Raw genomic sequence first — 26646 nt, forward strand, 5'->3', positions numbered from 1 at the left:
ATTACGAAGTTATATGGCAAAATGGTTATGGTTGATAGGAACTCGCATCAGGAAAAGTGCACAATCTTTTTCCTGAGCCCATCACATCAACTTTGAGGTATTCTAATGGTAATATACAATGTGTAGAATACTCAGTATAAATATGATTGAGGCAGTCCAGTGATTTACGAAGCTATAAGGCAAAGTGTATATGGTTGATAGGAACTCGCATCAGGAAAAGTGCACAATCTTTTTCCTACGCCTATCACATCAACTTTGAGGTATTCTAATGGTAATATACAATGTGTAGAATAATCAGTATGAGTATGATTGCGGCAGTATAGTAAATTAAGAAGTTATATGACAAAATGTATATGGTTGATAGGAACTCGCATCAGGAAAAGTGCACAATCTTTTTCCTGAGCCCATCACATCAACTTTGAGGTATTCTAATGGTAATATACAATGTGTAGATTACTCAGTATAAATATGATTGAGGCAGTCCAGTGATTTACGAAGCTATAAGGCAAAGTGTATATGGTTGATAGGAACTCGCATCAGGAAAAGTGCACAATCTTTTTCCTAAGCCCATCACATCAACTTTGAGGTATTCTAATGGTAATATACAATGTGTAGAATAATCAGTATGAGTATGATTGCGGCAGTCCAGTAAATTACGAAGTTATATGGCAAAAAGTATATGGTTGATAGGAACTCGCATCAGGAAAAGTGCACAATCTTTTTCCTAAGCCCATCACATCAACTTTGAGGTATTCTAATGGTAATATACAATGTGTAGAATACTCAGTATAAATATAATTGATGCAGTCCAGTGATTTACGAAGCTATAAGGCAAAGTGTATATGGTTGATAGGAACTCGCACCAGGAAAAGTGCACAATCTTTTTCCTAAGCCCATCACATCAACTTTGAGGTATTCTAATGGTAATATACAATGTGTAGAATAATCAGTATGAGTATGATTGCGGCAGTCCAGTAAATTACGAAGTTATATGGCAAAATGTATATAGTTGATAGGAACTCGCATCAGGAAAAGTGCACAATCTTTTTCCTAAGCCCATCACATCAACTTTGAGGTATTCTAATGGTAATATACAATGTGTAGAATAATCAGTATGAGTATGATTGCGGCAGTCCTGTAAATTAAGAAGTTATATGGCAAAATGTATATGGTTGATAGGAACTCGCATCAGGAAAAGTGCACAATCTTTTTCCTAAGCCCATCACATCAATTTTGAGGTATTCTAATAGTAATATACAATGTGTAGAATACTCAGTATAAATATGATTGCGGCAGTCCAGTGAATTACGAAGTTATATGGCAAAATGTATATGGTTTATAGAATTTGCGTTAGGAAAAGTTTCGGTTTGTAATAGATGTGGGTTGGTACGCCTGCGGACGCCACAAACGTGTTTTGCAGGGATGACGGAAACACAAATCAATGACAATACGGTGCGAAATGATGTTTTTATATTTATATAATGTCAATTATACATTGATAAAACGTGTATACATGTTAAAACTAATTAATTGTGTAGAAGTACAATGTGTGTACTTCTACACTTATTAAAACTAAACACAAAGTGTAGATTTCTCATATCAATGTGAGCTTTGCAAATCTTATGAGCGAAAATATAACTGTAATCCATGGAGTGTTTGAACTATCTTTGGTTGATGGTTGAGAGACGTTAAATATTGAATATTTGATGAATCACTGTGTAACAGACTTAGATCTTTCTGTAGATGAATTCAAATTCGTTATATAAGAACTGTAAGCCTTTGTTTGGTGTTTTATTGAGAAATGATTAAACACTCCAAATTGTAGCCTATATAATTCATTTGTATGCATTACAAACAAAACTCAGTAAACAAGATACAATTAGGAAAAAAAATGAAAAATATATATTATGATTTGAACTGCTACATAGTAATCAAATCTAAATTATCTTAAAACTGTACATACTACTATCATGAAGATCTGTCAGCTTTATAAGTATAGAAACAAGGCTATGGAACTAGGAAGTGCTCTTTCTGCACATTTACAACACATAATGCCCCTCATTGCCCTTGAATTGTCCAGAAGAAAAGATGTTAAACATATGGGGACTCGTGTTCAACGTAGCCGGCTAAAAAGCGGATAGTATACTTCTGATTCTTCTTCTTAATTCAATGCTAGGTAAGTTAGCACGTTAGTTAGCATGTTAATGAGTATAAAAACAGGTGGTAGTACCAGTACCAACAACATCATATTATAACACCGTTTAAAATAATAAACATATAATGGTCAGATACTCGGATCACATATTGAATATTTTTGGTTACTAAATTATTAGATTTGTTTACAAACAAATTATAATCTTTTTAAACCTATGTCAAGAGTGACTGTTAACGTGGTGACTGTTTTCCTATTTAAAAGGCGAAACTTATAATTTTACTCCAAAATATTTTCAATGAAACAGGTGCATTAAGAGTTTTTAATTTGGATCAATAGTTATTATTTCACATTCGTCCCAGAATTGAAATGAGTAATGTATTATTGCTTACTAAAAAGGGGTAATATTTATATTGAATTGAAAATTTATACTTTTATTGAAATAACTAAACACGATAAATTTAGTAACGGGCTCTAATTAACTCTAATTTTAAAGGCAGTCTTTCGATTTGGACCAGTCCACAAGCGCTCAAAGGAGTTGGAAGTCAAGCGAGTGACGAAATGACTATTGCGGTGCCTCACCTTCCACCTGAAGTCAACGACACCTTGCCGACACACAGCTAAACGTAATGTGTTTCTTTATCAGTTAAATTGATTAATTTAACTTACTCTAAGCAAAATCCATGACACATATGCAACCATTAATACTACACTTTAAATAGATATTCTCTAGGTTACCTCCCGCTATCTCCGCGTCCCGCCACCTCCGATTTTCAGAGTGACCCTTATAATCCTCGATTACTACCTGAATTAAGACTTTCCGCGAGCGCGAAGCCCCTTTTAACCGTTTAACAATAACTTATATTCTAGTTATATAAACAAACAGTAAAGCACAAACCATAAAATTAACTCTAAAATAATAGAAACACAATTTCTTGGACACTAGCCACCAGTGTCGCCGGACATGAACTAGATATGGAAAACGAGCTTCAAAATTTACAATGAGTTGGGAAGTATACTTATATTGGTTAGTCTATGGTTAAATATTTAAGAAGTCAATTCTTTAACCCAATATTGGTATTTTATAAGTGTAAAAGAGGTGTCGGCTTGTTTGTATATTTGTTTGGCAGTGATAAACTCAGACACCAGATGAGACTAGGTACATACATGTAGAATTTTTATAACAAGAATTATCATTACTAAAAGACTGATAAGGTTTGTAAACTCAACTCTGTAGCAACATATTCAAGCTTATTACTAAAGGCTCAATGCACATGCATTTATAATTTTGGTTTGATTACAATTATTTAACTCAGAAAGGTTTGATCACTGTATTTTCGTGTATGGAGTGTTTATAAACCATCGATTTCATGATAACTTAGCTTAGCCCTTGGGCCGTTTTAAGGGTATACCCATGTTAGGGATTTTGAAAGAATTTTTTTGAAATACGCATTAAAAATAACTGTACTATTTTTTATCTTCAAAACTCAATTCAAAATCAATATTGACTATTTTGTTTAAGAATTGATAGTAAAATATCCAGTTAGTATAATTTCTTTGTTTGAAAAATATTTGTATGGTAAAATATTCTATAGAACTATGAGGTTATTTGATTTAGTCTATGATTTTGTCATTGGTTATAGGAAACAAGTAAGATTAGTTGATATGAGTAGACCACAGAGATAAGTAAGACCATTGATGTATATACAAATCGAATGCTCTGCTCCCGAGAACTGTTTCAGGGGTTTCAAATTATCGAATTTAAAATGCATAACGAACTGTTCTGAATTAAACACAATTTTAACTGACTACTCGATTCCCGTACGCTGAATTTTTATTTCAGGATTAGTGTTGCCTACAGTATTATTTTGAGGCTTCTGATTGGCTGAGGGAACATCATTACCGCGACGATACGGATGGTGTCAACTGCCTCGGTGGTGAAGTGGGTAGAGAGCTGGGCTGACGATCCGAAAGACCCGGGTTCGAATCCCATCCGTAGCATTTTCTTTTTGTATTGGATTTTTTCGTTATCAACAAGTTTGGTTGGTTTGGTTATGTTATGACGGTTTAATTTTATAATTAAAACATTATAAAATTGAATTTGACCCATTTATAGTTTTATTTTATAAACAGAAATATTTTTTTTCCTGTTAAACCTTCATTTGATTTTTCATTATTAGCAAGTCTGGTTAGTTTGGTTAGGTTATGATAGTTTAATTTTATAATAAAAAAATTATAAAATAGGATTAGAGGCATTTATAATTTTATTTTTATGAACAGAACTATTTTTTCGATTAATAAGTAAACCTTTATTCGATTTTTTCATTGTCAGCACGTTTGGTTGGTTTGGTTAGGTTATGACGGTTTAATTTCATAATAAAAAAATATAAAATTGAATTTGAGGCACTTATAATTTTATTCTATGAACAAAAATAATTTTTAATTACTAAACCTTCGTTTTAGTCAATCAGAAGCCTCTAAATGACACTGTTGGCAAAATTAATCCTGAAAAACAAATTGTGCTTCCCGTACGTATGACGGGCCAATAGCTTGTATATATTAAAACGTAACAGGGTTTTTTTATTTCACGATACTGAATCAACCACACGATTTTTGTGTCGAAAGAAAGATAATTTTGAGAACTAGGATATGTCGAAGGCATAATTTTAGTTTAGGGTTTCAGTTTTCTAGAAATTACGTTTTAATTTTAAAAAAGTCTAGCAGCCGACGCTAACCTTCTAGACTAAAGCTTTTGCTATAACTCCATTTGCTCAACGTAACAGCTGTAAACATTCAGCGTTTGTGACACAAATTCAGCATTTAAAAATAAAATGAAATACAGTAGGGTGACAGGGGATTACAAGGGTCACTCAAGAATTCAGAGGATAAGGAACAGATTTGGGTTCGGAGGTGGCGGGACGCGGAGATAGCGGGAGCACACGCCTCAACAACACCTGAAAAAGATTAACCTAGTGCAATTAGACATAACCCGCAACATCCAAAGTGAAAGCTAACTTTTGACTCCAAAGTGTAAATTATTCAATTTACAAGTCCCCTTAATACCTACTAAAATGCCTGTCAAATTGGAGTATCTATATAATTAATACGCTACATGAAATTTTGTCGGTTGAACTCCTCCACCATTTCTTAGCCGATTTTATCTATTGTCGTCTCACAACAAGTCTCTACAACAGTTTCCTTATTCTCAATAAGATTAACATGGGAAATCTACACTTCAAAATACGAAATTATTTGTTTAATAATCCAAAAAGGGTTAGGGAGAAATTGGGAAATAGTTATATATCGAGTGTCAAAAATGAGAAAAACCAATTTTTACCCCATAGAATGTGATCAATTATCATGCCAAATTTCAGCCCAATCTGACCAGTCCTTGCGTGATTGAACTTAAAAAAAAAACAAACACACAAACTTCCACATTTAAATCTTATATAGTACGGTATGATGTTTGCTAGACTAGGTAATCTATTAACTTACTTTGACGATTGAGATCTGCGTTGTTGTATAGGCCTATGTGCTTTATTCATGAGTGCAATATTTCATTACCAAGTATTTGTAACCGAACCAATTATAAATCCATACCAACGAGTACATTTGGATTTTTTATAGATTTATTATACGTATTCCTATTGGCCTGAAACATTTTATGAGTTTGACATGTTAAAAACACAATGAAAGTGGGTCCATACCAGCGACCACAGAATTAAAGTTTTAATTATGTGATCGCTAATCTATTCATGTTGCCATTTAAAGTGCTCGATTAATCTTCCACTTCAGACGTGATCTCAAATATTTAATTTATAACTTTCTACTCTTGTTATGAAATAAAACATCTTACGGCTTTAAAAATAAAAAGTAAACTAAACGTCAGAACATGGACACATAAAATAAAATTAAGGGCTAACTTATTACAGTACGTATTTTGTCAGAACTTGTGCTTCAATAACTACATTTTTTGTTATTGTATTGGTTACTGGAATGTTAAAAAATGCCTAGGGATATTGTTGAGCTTATTAATGATATCAATTAACTTTTTAGTAGCACTTGCCATGAGGGTAACGGCCGGCAGCCGCAATCTAGCTGAAGAATAGTGAAATGCACTTGATATTAATACATTTTCATTTGCAGGAAAAACATTTATAACATTTTACCAATAACATAATTTGTTTTTAATACTTGTCATTATTGTTACATATGCGATTACTGCTGATCTGTGGGGACATTGGAGATGTGTCGTCCTGCCTGTCCCGTCAAGACTGTGTGCTGTGTGCTTCACTGTTGCGGCGGAGGTTCACCGTTGAACGGACAACATCCGGACAACAGTACCAATTCTGACACCGGCATACTTGGACGTGCTTCAAACAATGATGGGGACGAGTCAACTTACAGTTTGACATCGCGGCTACACTCGGAATATAAGACAGTCGAAACGCTCCACTTTTACATTTCATTAGGCCTAGGAGTCCTTGGAGCCTAGACGTTCTGATTCATAAAACAATTTAGGAAATTTTCCATTTAACAGGGTGCTGTATATTTAAATTACAATCACTTTGGTATTTGAAAACATATTTTGAGGTGGTAAATAACTCTTCAGTGGCTATTTAAAAATAACGCATTTAACATTGCTCTTATTGCGGGAAAATCTAATATGGCCGTTTGCTTCCATGATCTCCCTTGAAAATAAAATTCAAAACAAACAAGAAAATTTTTAATGTCATAGTATTGAGGATATTTAAATGATCACTTTGGTGTTTGAAAAACTATTTTTGGATCATTAACTCTACAGCAGCTGTTTAAAACTATCCAAGATGGCCGCTAGCCTCCAAGGACTCTTAAAATATTGTTGTTGATTATATTTGTTTTACTGTAATAAATTGACACTTTGTAGCATAAGAAGTATTACTAAAAATAATACTAAATATGGGTTTTAAGACAATACACTAGTACCAACAAGCATGTACAGTAAGTTTTTTCTGTACATCTAGCGACAATCTTACCAATTAATAAATCTTACAAGATAGTTTCTAGGTGTATAGAAACCTTATTGTAAAAGGTACTATAATACCAACTAGTAGGAGAGTCATCATCACCTTTGGTTTGTGTGATCAGTTATCGGTGGAGGGGAGGGGGTGGTTTCAGGACGAGCGGGTGCTAAAGGTGAAGAGTACAGTATTTTACGGTACAGCAATACGGCATTACGGCATTTTAGCAATACGTAATAAAATAACTGTACTTTTTCCTGATACGAGTTACTATCAACCATTTACATTTTGCCTTATAGCTTCGTAATTCACTGGACTGCCTCAATCATATTTATACTGAGTATTCTAGACATTGTATATTACCTTTATAATAGCTTAAAGGTGGTGTGATGGGCTTGGGAAAAAAGATTATGCACTTTTTATGTTCGGAGTTTTAATTGATCGCGTTATGTTAAGCCTAAGCTACGTATAATGTACAGTACGGTCTCAAATATGCCTTTTAAAATACGTCAATTAATTAGTTTTAACTTGTATACACGTTTTATCAATGTATAATTGACATTATATGAATATAAAAACATCATTTCGCACCGTATTGTCATTGATTTATGTTTCCGACATCCCTGCAAAACACGTTTGTGGCGTCCGCAGGCGTACCAACCCACATCTATTACAAACCGAAACTTTTCCTGACGCAAATTCCTATCAACCATATAGATTTTGCCTTATAGCTTCGTAATTCACTGGACTGCCACAATCATATTTACCCTGAGTATTCTACACATTGTATATTACCATTAGAATACCTCAAAGTTAATGTGATGGGCTCAGGAAAAAGATTGTGCACTTTTCCTGATGCGAGTTCCTATCAACCATATACATTTTGCCATATAACTTCGTAATTTACAGAACTGCCGCAATCATACTCATACTGATTATTCTACACATTGTATATTACCATTAGAATACCTCAAAGTTGATGTGATGGGCTTAGGAAAAAGATTGTGCACTTTTCCTGATGGGAGTTCCTATCAACCATATACATTTTGCCATATAACTTCGTAATTTACTGGACTGCCTCAATCATATTTATACTGAGTGTTCTACACATTGTATATTACCATGAGAATACCTCAAAGTTGATGTGATGGGCTTAGGAAAAAGATTGTGCACTTTTCCTGATGCGAGTTCCTATCAACCATATACATTTTGCCATATAACTTCGTAATTCACTGGACTGCCGCAATCATATTTATACTGAGTATTCTACACATTGTATATTACCATTAGAATACCTCAAAGTTGATGTGATGGGCTCAGGAAAAAGATTGTGCACTTTTCCTGATGCGAGTTCCTATCAACCATATACATTTTGCCATATAACTTCGTAATTTACAGGACTGCCGCAATCATACTCATACTGATTATTCTACACATTGTATATTACCATTAGAATACCTCAAAGTTGATGTGATGGGCTTAGGAAAAAGATTGTGCACTTTTCCTGACGCAAATTCCTATCAACCATATACATTTTGCCATATAACTTCGTAATTCACTGGACTGCCGCAATCATACTCATACTGATTATTCTAAACATTGTATATTACCATTAGAATACCTCAAAATTGATGTGATGGGCTTAGGAAAAAGATTGTGCACTTTTCCTGACGCAAATTCCTATCAACCATATAGATTTTTCCTTATAGCTTCGTAATTCACTGGACTGCCGCAATCATACTCATACTGATTATTCTATAAATTGTATATTAGCATTAGAATACCTCAAAGTTGATGTGATGGGCTTAGGAAAAAGATTGTGCACTTTTCCTGATGCGAGTTCCTATCAACCATATACATTTTGCCATATAACTTCGTAATTTACTGGACTGCCTCAATCATATTTATACTGAGTGTTCTACACATTGTATATTACCATTAGAATACCTCAAAGTTGATGTGATGGGCTTAGGAAAAAGATTGTGCACTTTTCCTGATGCGAGTTCCTATCAACCATATACATTTTGCCATATAACTTCGTAATTCACTGGACTGCCGCAACCATATTTATACTGAGTATTCTACACATTGTATATTACCATTAGAATACCTCAAAGTTGATGTGATGGGCTCAGGAAAAAGATTGTGCACTTTTCCTGATGCGAGTTCCTATCAACCATATACATTTTGCCATATAACTTCGTAATTTACTGGACTGCCTCAATCATATTTATACTGAGTATTCTACACATTGTACATTACCATTAGAATACCTCAAAGTTGATGTGATGGGCTTAGGAAAAAGATTGTGCACTTTTTCCTGATACGAGTTACTATCAACCATTTACATTTTGCCTTATAGCTTCGTAATTCACTGGACTGCCTCAATCATATTTATACTGAGTATTCTACACATTGTATATTACCATTAGAATAGCTCAAAGTTGATGTGATGGGCTTGGGAAAAAAGATTATGCACTTTTTATGTTCGGAGTTTTAATTGATCGCGTTATGTTAAGCCATAGCTACGTATAATGTACAGTACGGTCTCAAATATGCCTTTTGAAATACGTCAATTAACTAGTTTTAACTTGTATACACGTTTTATCAATGTATAATTGACATTATATAAATATAAAAACATCATTTCGCACCGTATTGTCATTGAATTGTGTTTCCGACATCCCTGCAAAACACGTTTGTGGCGTCCGCAGGAGTACCAACCCACATCTATTACAAACCGAAAAAGCGCCGATGAAAAGAGCCGCTAACTTCACGACGGTCTTCTATACCTCCCCTCAGTAAATACCAACTTCACGACGGTGTTATTGCCTAATTGTATCGTAAGTTATGTTGATTTAATTCAATTACCAAGTTTGTGTTTTTTTTTTCAGTCAAACTGATACTTTTGATACAAATAGAAGAAAGTAAAAAGCTATTTTTATAAACTGATAATTAAGGGAAGAACTAAGTGAGTGTGGGTTTTAAAGCAATGGGATTACGATTAAACTATTTTTTGAGGTTAGTCTGTGAAACCGAAAGGAGAGATAGGCCTAATCTAGTTGTTTGACTTTTAAGTAGACACGCTTCATACAACAATGTTGGGGCGCTTAAAATATTTTCATAAGATTCAATTACATCCAGTTTTATATAATAATTGTTCCAGCGGTGCAAAACAAACAACAAGTGTTATGCCTACTAGCAAAAGACCTTTTACGGTGTTGGGAATCGAAACTAGTTGTGATGATACAGGTTGTGCGATTGTGGACGACAGAGGATGCATATTAGGAGAATCCCTTCAGTCCCAGCAAGAAATACATCTCGAGTAAGTATACAATTCTGCAATAAATGGATAAGTTTATCATCCTTTCATACTTTGTATTAAGCCTAATTTAGGGCTTGGACTATTGTGTTAACCAACGATATAAACAACTCATGGATCGCTGGCTCAGTTTTGCACAGTATAGCTCCAATCCACTCCCTAAGATTCAAGATTCAAGATAACTTTATATTCATTTTTTATACATGTGTACATTGAATGGGGTCAATTAAAATTTTAACTAACTTATGTACTTAGGCTACCTACTAAGATCTACTTATCTAGATCTACTTAGATCTAGATCTTAGATCTACTTACTTAGATAAGAGACTACTTGGTAATTATTCCGTATGGGTGCCTCCAAACAAATTTTTAATTTTGATATCTTACTTTATAGTTTTTTACCTCCTGAATCCAAATATACCATTATTTTTCACAGCTGATGAATATTTCTCAAGATATCGCCGTATTAATATACAAAATTACAATAAACAAGGTAGGATGGATGACATTTACAAGTGGAATGAACTATGGGTTAAGGGGATTTGCCACTGAAAATAGGTTAAAATCATGAAAATTTAAAAAAATATTTTGTTTAATTTCTTTGTACATTGGACCCTATTACATCCAAACAGTACGGTATGATATAATCCATATCTGAATGTTATTATATGTTATAAATAACGGGTTTCGCTCTTTACGATAGCTACATGATCATAGGACACCTTCTTATTCAAACGCGGTTTTCCGCAACATTGAAAATTCACGTTTTTCAAGACAAAATGCGATATATCTTGAGAGCCACTAAAGGTACAATGTTGAAATTTTTACTACTTATTCTAGACAATATTAGGAAAATATTTAGGTAGAATTAGGTACGGTATCTAAGTTGATTATGGAGTGAAAAATATTTTTTTTCTTAAATCAACTTTTTTTTTTAAAGAAAAAACTATATTTAATGTGTCACAGCAAAAAAAGTATCTGAGATATTACAGTATTAAGAATCTACCTAAATATTAAGTTTATATAACTGTCTTTAAAAAAACACCAAATTTATCAAAATCCATAAAGAACTCTCTTCAGAATATCGATTTTTAAAATCCCTTACAAATTGACCGAAAAACCTCTATTTTATTTTTTTACCACCTATAATTTAAATATTTAAGTTAGAAGTAATCCAAAATTTTTCAATTTTTTGTTAAACTATATATACCCTACTAGAAAAAAAATAGTTTGACAACTTTCTTCATTAAATAAAAAAATCACCCTTTTCAGTGGCGAATCCCCATAGTCAAGCAAATGGAAAGGACAACTTTAATTAGCTAACTTAACTCTGATTCTGCAATATGAAAATCACCTGATTAAGTTACACTTTTCACTTTCTAAGGCCAATAAGTTAATAATGTATTATTGTTACCAGTATTTTATCATTATTAATGATTTAGGCCTATTGATTTAGGCCTATATTTCGCCGTTTAGAAATTACATAATAAAATGGTGCTATTCTAACATAACCTAACCTAACCAAACCTCTAGAATGTAAGCAAACTCCTTTTGATGTCAGGAAAGGCATGTCAGGGTGGTAGGTCGTGCTGTATGTGAATTGGTGACTGCGTTAAGTGTTTTTAAGTTAGGTTAGATTAGGTAAGTTAAAGTTTAGGTTATAATGTATCAAGTTGTTAGTTTATGTCGCATGCAGACTGTTTTTGTAAAATTAAAATCCAGAAAAAAACACTTCAAATTACTATTTCAAAAATGCAAGCATTTTTGAAAAGTAGGCTACTTTAAAGTGTTTTTCTCAGGATTTTAATTTTACAAAAACAGTCTGCAAGCAACATAAACTAACAACTTGATACATTATAACCTAAACTTTACCTTCCTAATCTAACCTAACTTCAAAACACTTAACGCAGTCACCAATTCACATACAGCACGACCTACCACCCTGAGATGCCTAAATAAGAATTACATGTAATTAGTCCACCAGTCCATCTAGATCTCCATAATGTGACGAAATTCCTATTATAGAAAACATTATTGAATACAGTATCACTTGAAATGTTATCCATCCTACCTTGTTTATTGTAATGTTGTATGTTTTTACGGCGATATCTTGAGAAATATTCATCAGCGGTGAAAAATAATGGTATATTTGGATTCAGGAGGTAAAAAACTATAAAGTAAGATATCAAAATTAACAATTCGTTTGGAGGCACCTATACGGAATAAATACCGACTACTTATCTACTAAGGTACTAAGGTACCTAGAAGTTAGGTACTGGCAGAAGCCCATACACTCACCATTATTAAACACACCATTTTAGTTTCTGGTCTGTTGAAATATACAGATCCCTATTATATTACTAATGCATGCCCCCCCCCCTAACACTGTTTTTTAATTTAACTTATGCGAGAAATTAAAAACACTTGGAGTGACTATCGATGAAGACCTGACGCTATCTGACCATCTAAACCTCATGTGTCAGCAAGCCCTTGTCTGGCTGCGAGGTCTATATAGCCTAGATTGAAAGGGATTTTACCAGAGAGCGCCAAAATAAAACTATTAACTTAAGGGCCTTGGTAGGCCTAAGTTACCGGTATTGTCAGTATTTGATTATTGTTGTCCACTTACGTAAATAGTATTACAAAAGGTGACCTAAATGAAATCCAACGACTACAAAACACATTCTAATTAGATAGGTACATTTATAATTGTAGGAGAAGAGATCACATAAGTCCTTACAGAAACGCTGCACACATTATGCCAATTAAAGAGACTTGTATATACCTAACCTGCAGCCTGATACATAAAGCCCTAGAGCTCGGCCAGCCTGAATACCTCGTGTGAGAGACTTCTCTCTCGCCAAGATGTCTCTGTCCGCAGCACGAGGCAGGACAAGTTGTTGCACGTTCTTAGAGTCAGGCAAGAAGTGGGGAGGCGCGCCTTCTCATACTTTGGTCCCGCCTTGTATAATGCTCTCCCCAATCAGGTAAAGCGCCAACCACCACCTATTTTTTTACACTCTGAACACATTAAAAAAAATTGAAAGAATATGTAGCAAATGAATTAGTATTTCAAATACGCCTAAATGTATTTTTTTGGTTTTAAATGTCAATTACCTATTGTTAGTTTTTTTGTATTGAAATTTCTGGTAATTTTAAAGTAGCTTCTGATGAAGGCAATATGTAAGAAATACCGGTATTTCAAAGTGAGATTTCATCATAATTCTAAAACATTTAGAGCGATTCAAACCTACATAAGGCGAAAATAAGATGCCATCTATTGAAAATTCAAATTTATGGGTCCGTAAAAGTGACATTACTGTAATTACTTGTATGCCAATATATGTTCCTCTATGTTTCATTCTACAAGGTTGTACTGTATATAATTTGTTGTTATGTGTTTTAGTAGGTAGAAACAATTTATATGTTTCTTAGCGAATTTCCCTATAGGAAAGTAGCTATTACCGTAGGTGGCATGGTAAGAACTAGGCCTGGGACCGATTTTGTTGTGTTTAAATAAAAGAATAGATTCTAATAATTTAAGTAGGCCTAACTCATTTTATTAAAGATGTAAACTGTAAACTAAACTGTAAAATACAAACATAAACAAACATTAGAAAATAAACACCAGGTGATCAGCTGGTATAGCAGATTTACTTTTTCATTTTGATGTCCCCAGAGGCCAAAAACACCATCCATTCATTTTAAATTTTTATGTATATAGGCCTATATATATATATAATATGATTCTAAAATGTACAAACAATGTGATGGTCTAGCGATGGGCTCACCACTTTCTAGTCTATTAGCTGACATATATTTGAATGACTTAGAAAAAATAAGATAATGAACAAAAATAACCCTCATAAGAAAAACATAATATATTGGCACAGATATGTAGATGACATTATGTCTATTCAAAGGAAATGAAAAATCATGCACTGACTTTTTATCCTATTTAAACACAATATCCAAGAAAATAAAATTGACAATGGAAATACAAAAAGATTAAATTAATTTTCTCAACTTAACAATTGGAAAAAACAACGACAAACATTATTTTAAAATTTATAGAAAAGCCACTCAAACAGATCTTGTTATTCCTGCTGACTCAAATTCACCGTGGCAACATAAAATAGCAAGCTTTAACTCTATGGTACACAGAATGTTAACGGGTACCTACCTCTAAATGAAAATGATTACAATTTGGAAAAATACATTATAAAAGACATAGCTGCAAGATATGGATACAAAACTAGTTTAATAGACAAATTAATTAAGAAAATACAAAATAAGAAAACCCAAAATCCAGACAAAGAAGAGAAGAAGGAGTATATTTGTCTTCCGTACAGTTCGGTATTAAACAAACCAATCAGAAAAACATTTCAAGCATCCAAATTCAAAATTAGCTATAGATATAGAAACAACACATTCAATTTAGTTAATAAACTATCTAACAAGAACCCACATTCAATTGACAAATATAACAAATCCGGAATGTACTAAATCAAATGTCTAAATTGTCAAAAATTCTACATTGGCCATGTAGAGAGAGCATTTTCATGCAGATTCAAAGAACATATGCAAGCTGTAAAATCTAAAAATAAAACATCCCAACGTTCAATGTACGCAGAACATATATTAGAAAACAATCACAATTATGGCAAATTAGAAGAATGTGTCAAAATTCTAAATTATGAGAAAAAGGGTGAAAAATGGATATAAAAGAAGAACTACAAATCTATCTACACTCAAAAGAACACGGCAACCAAATTCTTAAGAGGCGGTCGGATAGTGATCCGTATCCCATATTCTGCAGGCGTCACGAGCAACAACACAGCTCTCCCAAAACAGACTTTTGTAATAGTACCACCCTTGGCCACCAGTTTCGTGGCTGTCGCATAACGGGATCTGAGATTGTTGACAACCCTGTGTTACCTAGAAACTTGAAATGATCAACTCGGCTACCCTCAGCCAGTGTCCTTGCCCTTGTCTATTGTCCCACCGCATGTTTCACTTTCACTGCTTGCTACCTTCGCTCACCCACCCTTTGCGTCTCAGCAAGTCTCAGTTCGTCACCATCACGTGCACAATATGCTAATTTTCCACACTAAAAATAAAAAAATGTTTTGGAGATACAAATAGCTCTTTCAGTAAGACATTTTGATCTACACACTTAATTTTAATATAAAAATACATGATAATGTATTCAATCTATCTATATATGTAATATGCTAAGCCAATTTTTGTGAACAGAACTCCTCCTTCATTTTTGGACCGATTTTGATGATTTAAGTGTCAAAAAAATGGCCCTGATCTGTAGTTTTGCAAAGTGTTTTTAATTTTTTTAAATCTTTATGAGTTTTGGCAGGATCTTCCATCAAAGTTGGGTTTTCTCCCATAAGATCAACATGGGGTAATCTAAATATTTAATTGGAAACTTTGTCTCCACTTTTTGAGAGACCGGCTTGGCATAGAAACTTTAGTAGAGGTGTCCAAAGAAAGGTCTTGGACTGTAGATGAGCCATCAAAAGAAAAACAAAGTAAATGCCGTTAGGGCTCTGCCCCAGAAGCCTTTAAAGTTCCCTTCCCAGATTTGTGTACATTTTGGCCATGTGGATAATACTTTTTAATGAAACAGCTGTTAATATTTAAATTGCATTTTAAACAACACACATTAAAGCCGCGTTTACATCGGAGTTAATAACATGAAGTTAATTAACTTTTGTTATTAACTGGCAGTTATTAACAAAAGTTAATAACAGAAAGTTAACAAATTATTTTGTACTTCAGTTTTTGTTAAAAACATTAAGTTACTCCACCATCTTGAATCATTGCTCATGCACAGCCAGCAGTTGTAGATGAGAAAATGGTACGAGAGGATGACGTGGTTCTCGCTGCAGCTGCGTGCGTTGTTTTGGCTACTGCTGCCCATAGGAGACCTAGGAGTTACTGGGTGAAACCGTCACTCAGAGCAAGGACTTTGTACAGTGGGAGTGATATGTTAAGTGATATGCAAGAAGACGATCGTGACCCTCTTTCAGGCGAGCTAAGGTGCGATGGAAGCATAATGAATTTCCTCCGCATGACCAGCTGTGATGTTGAGAGTCTGCTGCAGTTGGTACTTAGGGGCGACTAGCGCGCTGTAGCACGATGCTGGGCGCTGGGGTTGCGGGGAAGAGAGGGACCTGTTATTAACAAAAGTTAACGCACTAAAAGAGACCATTAACTTTTGTTATTAACATTTGTTAGAAACATAACACATTTCCTTTGATCTTTACCGACTCTTGATGGATAACATAAATCTTGTTAATAACAAGGAATTTTCTGTTAAAAACACGAGTTATTAACTTTTGTTAAGAGAAATTTTTGGGCGATTCTGTTATGTTAATAACTTTTTGTTAAAAACACGTGTTATTAACTCCGGTGTAAACGCGGCTTAATAAGGAGTTCTGAATTGTCAAAAAAAGTATTTGCAATGTTATTTTCTGATTTTAAAATAAGTTTTCTTCTGTATCATGTCATGTTTTGCAATATAACGTTCCATTACGAAATCAGTGGAAAATCTTATTATCACAGTAACTCTTGAAATTATTTCTTATTGAATTAGTCCAAGCAAACTAAGAAAACTGACACGGGGGTTTATTAAAAAAATTGCAAGAAAACGTTTTATGGTTTTATTTTGTAGTGTTGGGTTTGTAGAATGACATACTAAAAGTTGCCAAAAAACGGTGCACGAGAAAACCACTAAAATAACAAATTAAAATAGCGGCTTTTCCCAACATTGGAAACATTTTGAATAATCTAATAATAATCTAATAATCTAATAAAAATATATTTCTAAAAAGTTAAAATTGATATTGTTCTGAGGTTTGTAGCTGGTCTTGAACTAGCCTGATTTTAATTTCAAGAGCTCAAATGGAAGCCCTTACATTACTGAATATTTTAAGGCTAGAACGAACTGCAACCGTTAATAATAACTGGAGATATAAGGAAAATAATTTAAAAAAATTATCAAACTACGAAACGTTCATAAGAAATGTATGGGGGAGAGTTTTCGTTTGAACATATCTTCTAAACGAAAACAGATATTTAAAAGCGGATTTCGGCATTGAAATCAGTGTAAAAATGTAGTTTGAAATGATGCGTCACAACACTATCATTACATTAAAAAAAAAAAAATCTGTCCAATATGGCAGATCCAAGATGGCGACCAAAAACGCGTTCCCTATCAAAATGAAGTACTAACGACCCAATAAATATCGGCGGTGGTCCCAAGTCAGTTTCTCAAAAAATGTTCATAAAAATATGTAGGCCTATGTAGTATCTTTTTTCAAAATGTTTTCAATCTTGGGAAAAGCCGCCATTTTAAATTGTGATTTTAGTGGTTTTCTCGTGCACCGATTTTTGGCAACTTTTAGTATGTCGTTCTGCAAACCCAACACTACAAAATAAAACCATAAAACGTTTTCTTGCAATTTTTTGAAGGTCATATCCTATATTTCTCTGACTATATCTTAACCTATCTATTGTACGGGTTGTGTCTGCCTTTTTTACCACTTTTGCCTATATTATTCAAGACAGATCATCATAGGTTCGTGAGATTATTGTCATACATGTTTTCAATCATTGGAAAATTCTTCGATTGTGTAATACAATACAAAATAATACAAGTGCAGAAGGGCACGTTGCCCATATGAGTCGTGTCCATATTTTTTTAAATTAATAGTAGTTTACAGCAACTGGATTAAATTTGTATTAATTTTTGTGTAGAAATATGTATAAAAGGATGGAATAAATCTAAAATTATTATCAACAGTTTGTTTTATTTACCAACGTAGCCTATTGGTTGTGTTTATAGAAATAAAGATTCAAACACAGAATTAAATCTATTAAACAATAGATCATACAATACAACCATAATCTTGGTATCAGTATCGAAGTTATTAATCTCCCTTGGTTTTGAATTCTTTAATGTTATCATATTGATGACAGTTTGAAGAAAAAACCTTTATCCAAACAAAGGTTTCTTATTTGAAAGATTACGTAATCTCTAAACGATGATCGGTATATCTAGCAAACATTCGGAGGAAATGTGACAAATATATAATAATCCAAATAGCTGATCGTTATTTCATAAAATGTAATAGTAAACATTGGAAGAAAATTTGACAAAAATTGAACAAAATTGGGTTTTTGATGGTTCGTTATTTTTTTTCAAAGAATCAAGGCCATGTTTTTATAGCCAAAGGCACTCTCACTAATCCAGTAAATACAGAAAAATTATTTGAACCTTGATCAGTCGCCTGGTCCAGCGTCCCTGAGTCTCCTGTTCCCAGTACTCTTGCCACAGCTGGTAGGTGCGGATGCGTTCCTCTGTTCGTGCCTGGTCCTCCCCACGGCGCTGATAAATTACCTTTCTCTCAACCGCCAAAAGTTTGACGGGGATGACTCCAGCAACCACCAGGATGGCGGGTTCGGACACTGTTCGGTAGGCGGATGCAACTCTGCCTGACGCTGCACTCGGGCAAGCCACATCCTATATACCTCCTTATTGAGAGCGTCTGCCCACACCTCAGCACCGTACAAGAGTACGGACTGGACAGAAGACATTAACAGCCTTCTACGGCTGGACCGAGGCCCTCCGACATTGGCCATCAACCGGCTAAGAGAGGAGACCACCCTAGCGGCCTTGTCCGCCGTACGGAAAATCTGATCCCGCCAGCTAAGCTTGCTGTCCACCATAACCCCAAGGTACTTGGCAGAACGAACCGTCTGGACTTTGACGACCCCTACCCTCAACGGCACGATGGTGTCAATCCATTTTTTTTTGTTAATACCACGATCTCAGTTTTGCTCAAAGCAAGCAAGAGACCGTGGGCTGTCATCCATGCGTTTATAGTACGCATAACTCGGTTTAGCTTTAGCTGAGCCAGCTCAACGCTACGTGCAGCTATAAAAACTGCAACGTCGTCTGCGTACCCAACCAAAACAGTTTCCTCAGGCATTTCAGACCTCATGAGGCTGTCATACGCGTCATTCCAGAGGTCTGGGCCGAGTATGGAACCTTGGGCAGCACCGGATGTGACACTCATCATCCGTGGGCCTTCTGTAGTGTCATACGTGAGGAGGCGGAACCGGAGATAATCCTCTATGATACGCATGAGGTATGCCGGGACGTGGAAGGTGTTCTCCAGAGCATCCAGCATCTCGCACCACCTTGCGAAATTAAATGCGTTTCGCACATCGAGAGTCACGAGCAGCACAACCCTACGAGAGTAGTGGTTAAAATCCTCAGCTCTCATCACGGCTTGCTTCACCTCCTCAACAGCGTCAACCTTAGATCACCCCATCCTGAATCCATACTGGCGAGGGGACAGGTCCCCCGCAGCGACCACGGCTGAATTCAGTCGGGAACGGATCAACTTCTCAAGGACTTTGCCAGCCGTATCTAACATACACAGAGGTATGTAAGAGGATGGCAGGTCCTGGTCTCCCTTCCCCTTCCCAACAAGCACAAGCCTAGCTGTTTCCAGCACGAGGGGAAAACTCCTTCGACTAGGCAGGCGTTGTATATGCGCAAAAGGATCAAGAGGTTAATAGTCAAAACCTTTTTGAGGACTTCGCCGGGTACCCTATCGGGTCCAGGAGCCTTATTGTTCTTCAGGGATAGGACGGCCGCCTCCACCTCTCCAAGACTGAAAAATGGTACGTCATCTATCCTTCCAAAATCCCTGATCCATATTCTGAAGGTAAACTACCCAGAAGTAGCATTGCAACTTCTTCATCACCAACAATGTGATTTATGTCTGCTAACTGTTGAACTAAGGACAAACTTCCATTTACATAGTCTGCCATTGTGCTAAAATCTTCCAATTTAGTTATAAGTAAAACAAAAGTCTTAAAAGACTAAGTCTTCTAACCAAACTTTTGGTTTCAAAAGCATTCTGGAAATTATCCCAAGCTTCTTTAGCAGTGTTAGCATTCCTAACGTAAGGATAAGAAGTAGGCAAAACATTTAAACAAATTTTTGCAAGAGCCTTTTGATCTCTGTTTTTATATTTAATTTCAGTATCATCAGATACACAATCCCAAAGTCCATCAATTATTAAGGCCATTTTCATTGAAAACTTCCAATTATTATAATTTCAAACACCCTCTAGACGTCCAACATTACTATTTCCTCCCATTATAATATTTGTCATACTAGACAATCCTGTATTAATTGAGGTAGGTGTAATAGTAGGAGTTGTATTAGTGTTTTCTTGTGTTTGCATTTTAGATCAAACAACTTAAAAATTCTGTTCAAGAAATTAGGTAACAAAATATTGTTCATAAGCCTAGAAATCTTATCAAACACAATCAGTCCTGAATTCTTCATTTTAATGTAGTTTTATACATATTCAAAATGAATTATATCAAAATTGTTTTCTGGCCCGGAACCTGATGAAATGAGGGAATAAAATACATAAAATACTTTATTAACAATTGATGTAAAATACCCCCACCGCAGCAAATTTGTCGACTAAGCGAATTTCCATTGGTCAGAATTGATTTTCAATTAAATCTATTTAAATAGCATTAGGTTTAACGAGTACCTAGGTTTGCTGCTACAAGGAAACTGTTAAAGTGGGGTTTTTGGTAAAATATTAATAGCTTAGTATACAATAAATAAATTTGCCAAGTTTTATCAAAATATATCCATAAACAAGCAAACTACAACATTTTACAATATTCTCCATAAGAATAACATGAGAATTTTAAATCTAAAATTTTTTGAATTTTCTCCGTTACCAATAATTGTACAAAACACTTTGATATACTATATTATTTGTTTTTTAAGCTCTTTAAAAAGGTCTAGAGAGAAATTGGGAAATTTTGTGTTCTGAGGGTCAAAAATTAGAAAAACCATTTTTTACCTCATAGAACCCCCCGTAAAACCCCGTTCCCATGGTCTGATGATGCTGATTCGCGAACTCATTCAAGTTTATCCTGCCTTACACCGTTAAACAAAATTTCATCAAAATCGGACAATAATTACCCAAGTTATCGCGTTCATGGACATATATACATACAGGGTGTCCCATGAGAGGTGTCTCAAATTGATTACGGAAAAACGGCTTAAAGTACAAGGATGCAATAAATTTTTTTTCTCGCTAAATCGACCCCAAGGAATAACGTAAAAATATTTTTAAGTTTTTCCCAATACAGGGTGTGTCAAAAACTGAGGGTCATTAGTTCGAATCTCGGAATTTTCAAATGTAAACATATGTCATCCCACTAATATTATAAATGAGAAAGTTTGGATGTATGGATGTATGGATGTATGGATGTATGTTTGTGACAAGTGAACGCGAAAAATACTGGTCGGATTGGGCTGAAATTTGGCATGATGATAGCTCACATTCCCGATTAACATATAGGCATATTCTTATTTCAAAAATCCTTTTGGGCTCCGCCCCAGTGGCTCTGGAGTTTCCCATGTTAACCTTATGAGAAATGGAATTATTGAATCTTAATAGCTGTTTCAATTAAACAAGTTGGTTCTGTTCTATGATGTTCAATAGCATTAAAGTTACAAGGATTACCAATAGGGTGCAGCACTATTATTTCTTTTACATTTATAACAACAGCTAATTTACAAGCAAAAGGTGAGTGAGCGTAGCGAACGAACTTCAACCTAGGGGCGAGTTAGCGTAGCGAACGAGCTAACCTGAAGGCAAGTGAGCGCAGCGAACGAGCTCCAACCTAAAGGTGAGTGAGCGTAGCGAACGAGCTCCAACCTAAAGGTGAGTGAGCGTAGCGAACAAACTTCAACCAGGACGTGATTGAGCCATGCGAACGAGATAATCTTGAAAATTAAGAAGTTAAACGGGGCAAAGCCCGCGGGTTACAGCTAGTGTTATACATAATTTTAAAGGTATTTGATAGACAAACATTTTGGCAAAAACAGAAATTAATTATCTTTTTCCGTTTCAAAATGACGGCAGTTTTTTTTAAATCTATATTTTCTTAATATTTTGTGTTTCCTATACCAACGCATTTAGCCCTTATCCGGTTGAATTTTCTTACATTATGAAATTAGCTTTACTTTGATATGCTACAAGTAACAGTTTTTTGAAATGAACGTTTTTGAATTTGAACGTTTTTCCATAATCAATTTGAGACACCTCTCGTGGGACACCCTGTATATACAAATTTAAACGAATGGCGTTTTTGGCCTCTGGGGACATCAAAATGAAAAAGCAAATCGGTCCCAGGCCTAGGTCTTACCGTGCCACCTACGGTAATAGCTACTTCCCTATAGGGAAATTCGCTAATTCCCTATAGGGAAATTTGCTGAAAGGAAAGATATTAAAACAATAACACTTCAAACTGTGAACATATTAGAACAACAACATAATAACAAGCAGCTGATATTAAAAGATACATTAAAAAGATATTTGACTATATAGCACAAGCAAAACAATACTATATAAAATCCTCAACAACTTAACTTACATTAATTAGCTTAGATTAATTAACTTACATTAATTAACTTACATTAATTAATTTAATTAATTAATTTAAATATTGATACCCAATGGTGTATGGCAACGATGTAAAGAACTACAGGATTATTGCACTCTTAGTGGCACTGCGGGCGCTGTTCTCGGTTTAGCTCCCCCCACTCTTGACTGGCAGAATCTGACGCTACCCATACACTCACCATTATAAAACGCACCTTTTGTAATTGTTGCTCTGTTGAAATATATAGAGATAATAAATAAATTGTAACACATGTAACGCTTTTTTTACTATTCAAAGCTTAGGTATGTTTAGTTTTTTGCAGAAAATAACCCATTTTGAACTCTTTAAAACTACACATTCTCTAAACTTGAGTTTAGATGTTTTTAAACAACCGATTATATTGCCAGTTCCAAATTATGCAAGGTAAAATTATCAGGAATGGCAAATAAAGGATAGGAAATACAATATTTGTAATTTCAAACCCATCATTAAAATCTTAAATGTTAGCATAGGTTGAAATTCACATAAAATTAAAGGTCTTAGTCAGTAAAATACAAAGCCGCAAACCCAAACTCAAACGGATAATCGAGTCACACATGTGAGCGGTTCTAAGATTCCTTGAATATGCAATGCAATTATACACCACTTCTTCAGGGAGACGCACGCTAGAAGTCGGAGCAAAACCCTAAATTTAAGCATAGGTCGATATGCACATAAAATTACAGTAATGTATTTATTAGACCAGGGGTGCCCACAAGGGGGGGCTGTGACGCAGACTGCGTCATTGAAATTCTTGGGGGGGGGGGGGGTTGCATAATTTCAAATGGTGGGGGGGGGGGGGTGGCTAAAGTTAATTGCAACAGTGTTTAACGTGACTACAATCAAAAATATATTATGAAGTCACCAGATATAAAGTTGATTAATTCGATTAATTAATGACAATAGTTATATTATTGAATTCAATTAGTTAAAATAGGATTTTAGGATAGTTTAGGATTTGTGTAGGAAGTTATTATTCAAGATTAGCAAGACGTGAGATCTAAGAGGGAGGACACGGGATGGCTCAACTGCTGTGATAGATAAAAGATAACGTGTGGTACAGACACGTCCAGCTACACCGCGAGTTAGCACAAAACGCTTTGTTGACATAAAACTCGTTAAAATACAATGAAGTAGCATAGGCTACAATACTTTACAATATTGTGTAGATACTCGATTACCTGAGTGAATAGGGAGGGGGGTAATGAAAAATAAGGTTAATCCATTATAGTATAAATAAACAGATGACAAACCCATTAAAACGCTGTAAACAGCCATTAATGTCACGATTTGCATTTTTATAAACGAAATTCAATATTGCACAATCATTATTATTGTGCAATAACATTATTATTGTTCATTTCAAATAATTTATCTTGGTTCAGTTGTACAAACGGAAACGTTTAAATTATGTCTAACTCAAACTCAACTAATAACTAGCCAAACACTGCATTGCTATAAATAACGTAAATATTAAAGGACCCTTTAGAAAGTGTTATAAGCTCATGATAGACGGATAGGCTACCAGTAGGTGCTGTATCACAGCATAGGAATTGATAGATAAGTAATAAAAAAAGTGTAAAATTATATTTAGAGATAGTAAAAACACTCTTAAAAAAGAATGTGACGAGAACTTGCTGTCTCGAATCCAAGCTCGCTTCACTCGGATGTTGGGTATCCGTATTGGTTATGCTTATACCGATGTACCAATTGAAGAACTTCAGAGGATCTTTGGTATCCAACCTCTTCACATCCGACGTAGACTGGCTGATCTTGTGGTACTGTACAAGCTGGTTAATGGTCTTCTGGACAGCCCCGATCTGCTTTTCAACATTGACCTTATTGTCCCGAGAGGCACTGGCTCCAGAGCAATTTTCCAGCGCAGATTCCATCCCACATCATATGCGTACAACAGCGACTTGTCTCGGTTACTGCGTGAGGGCGCTGTGGCGGCTGCTCATGTGGACTTCTTCTGCACTTCAGCTCTTGTTTTTAAAATATATGCCAGTGCCTTTTTAAACTAGTGGCTGCCTAAGGGCTTCAGTAAAGTTTCAGTTATTTCTTTGGTGGTGCCTTTAAAGGGCCACATTTGTGTCCAGTTGGAGCTTCCTGTTTGCCTATTAAATAAGTTTCCTGTTGTGTTTGCGTTTGTTAAATTAATTTATGGCTGTTGTTTTGTATATATATATATATATATATATATATATATATATATTTATTTATTTATTTATTTTTGTTGTTGTTGTTGTTGTATCTTACTTTTAGCGAATTTCCCTGTAGGGAAGTAGCTATTACCGTAGGTGGCACGGTAAGAACTAGACCCGGGACCGATTTACTTTTTCATTTTGATGTCCCCAGAGGCCAAAAACACCATTCGTTCAAATTTTTATATATGTATATATATATATACTGTATATATATATATAGACTTATATCTAATATATAAAATTCTCGTGTCACAGTGTTTGTCTGCAAACTCCTCCGGAACGACTTCACCGATCGTAATGAAATTTGGTGTGTAAATTCTGTAGGTATGCGAATCGGACGTAAACTATTTCCCGTTTCGAAATTCTTAAAAGGGCTCCGCCCCAGTGGCTCTGGAGTTTCCCATGTTAACCTTATAGTCGGGTAAATATAGGATATGACCTTAAAAAAATTGCAAGAAAACGTTTTATGGTTTTATTTTGTAGAGTTGGGTTTGCAGAATGACATACTAAAAGTTGCCAAAAATCGGTGCACGAGAAAACCACTAAAATCACAATTTAAAATGGCGGCTTTTTTCAACATTGGACAAATTAAAAAAACATATTTCACATGCATTTGCTATGCACATTTTTCGAGATATTGACTTGGGACCACCGCCTGTATTTATTGAGTGGTTAGTACTTCATTTTGATAGGGAACATGTTTTTGGCCGCCATCTTGGATCCGCCATATTGGACATAGATAATTTTTTTTCAATGTAATGATAGTGTTGTGACACATCATTACCAACTACATTTTTACACTGATTTCAATGCCGAAATCCGTTTTTAAATATCTTTATTCATTTAGAAGATATATACAAAAGAAAACTCTGCACCATACATTTCTTATGGACGTTTCGTAGTTTGATATTTTTTTAAAATTATTTTTCTTATATCTCCAGTTCTTATTAACGCTTGTAGTTCGTTCTAGGCTTAAAATATTCAGTAATGTAAGGGCTTTCATTTGAGCTCTTGATCATTAAAATCAGACGAGTTAAAGACCTGCTACGAACCTCAGAACAATATTAAATTTAACTTTTTAGAAATATATTTTTATTAAAAGATTTATAACTCGGGTTGTTAATACGTCACCGAGTTCTTTCTGGTCTCAAATTGCTCAGTAAATGTTTGGCTTTAATTTTATTGATCATTAAACAAAATCTGACAATTTTAAAATGAGCCATGGACCATAATTTAACATTTGAATGTATTTATATTGAAATTTGTCTTTAGTTAAAGACGTATATTCCTAATTCTAAATAACTCCCAAAACTCTTTATAGTCTTAAATAATTCGCCAAAATATTGACTTTTATTTTAGCTATGGATTACTTTCCAGGAGTTATTAGGGTTTGGGATATATGTCCTTAACTAAAGA

At 34.7% G+C, this 26646-nt stretch overlaps 1 protein-coding gene across 5 annotated transcripts in view; it reads left to right on the forward strand.

Moving 5' to 3' along the window:
* LOC128983017 (tRNA N6-adenosine threonylcarbamoyltransferase, mitochondrial-like) overlaps positions 1 to 26646 on the forward strand; it is a 140967-nt gene that overhangs the window by 49908 nt on the left and 64413 nt on the right. The window contains exons 1-2 of one of the 5 annotated variants that reach the window (XM_054402165.1): positions 9960 to 9995; positions 10319 to 10477. In XM_054402165.1, the coding sequence (XP_054258140.1) occupies positions 10344 to 10477 (134 nt within the window). In that variant the 5' untranslated portion in view covers positions 9960 to 9995; positions 10319 to 10343. The other 4 variants (XM_054402150.1, XM_054402173.1, XM_054402157.1 and 1 more) reach the window with 4 other exon arrangements.

Source organism: Macrosteles quadrilineatus, unplaced genomic scaffold, assembly GCF_028750875.1.
Source record: "Macrosteles quadrilineatus isolate MER2022 unplaced genomic scaffold, UCM_ALF_1.0 Scaffold_1__1_contigs__length_201487025, whole genome shotgun sequence".
Classification (NCBI taxonomy): Eukaryota; Metazoa; Arthropoda; class Insecta; order Hemiptera; family Cicadellidae; genus Macrosteles; species Macrosteles quadrilineatus.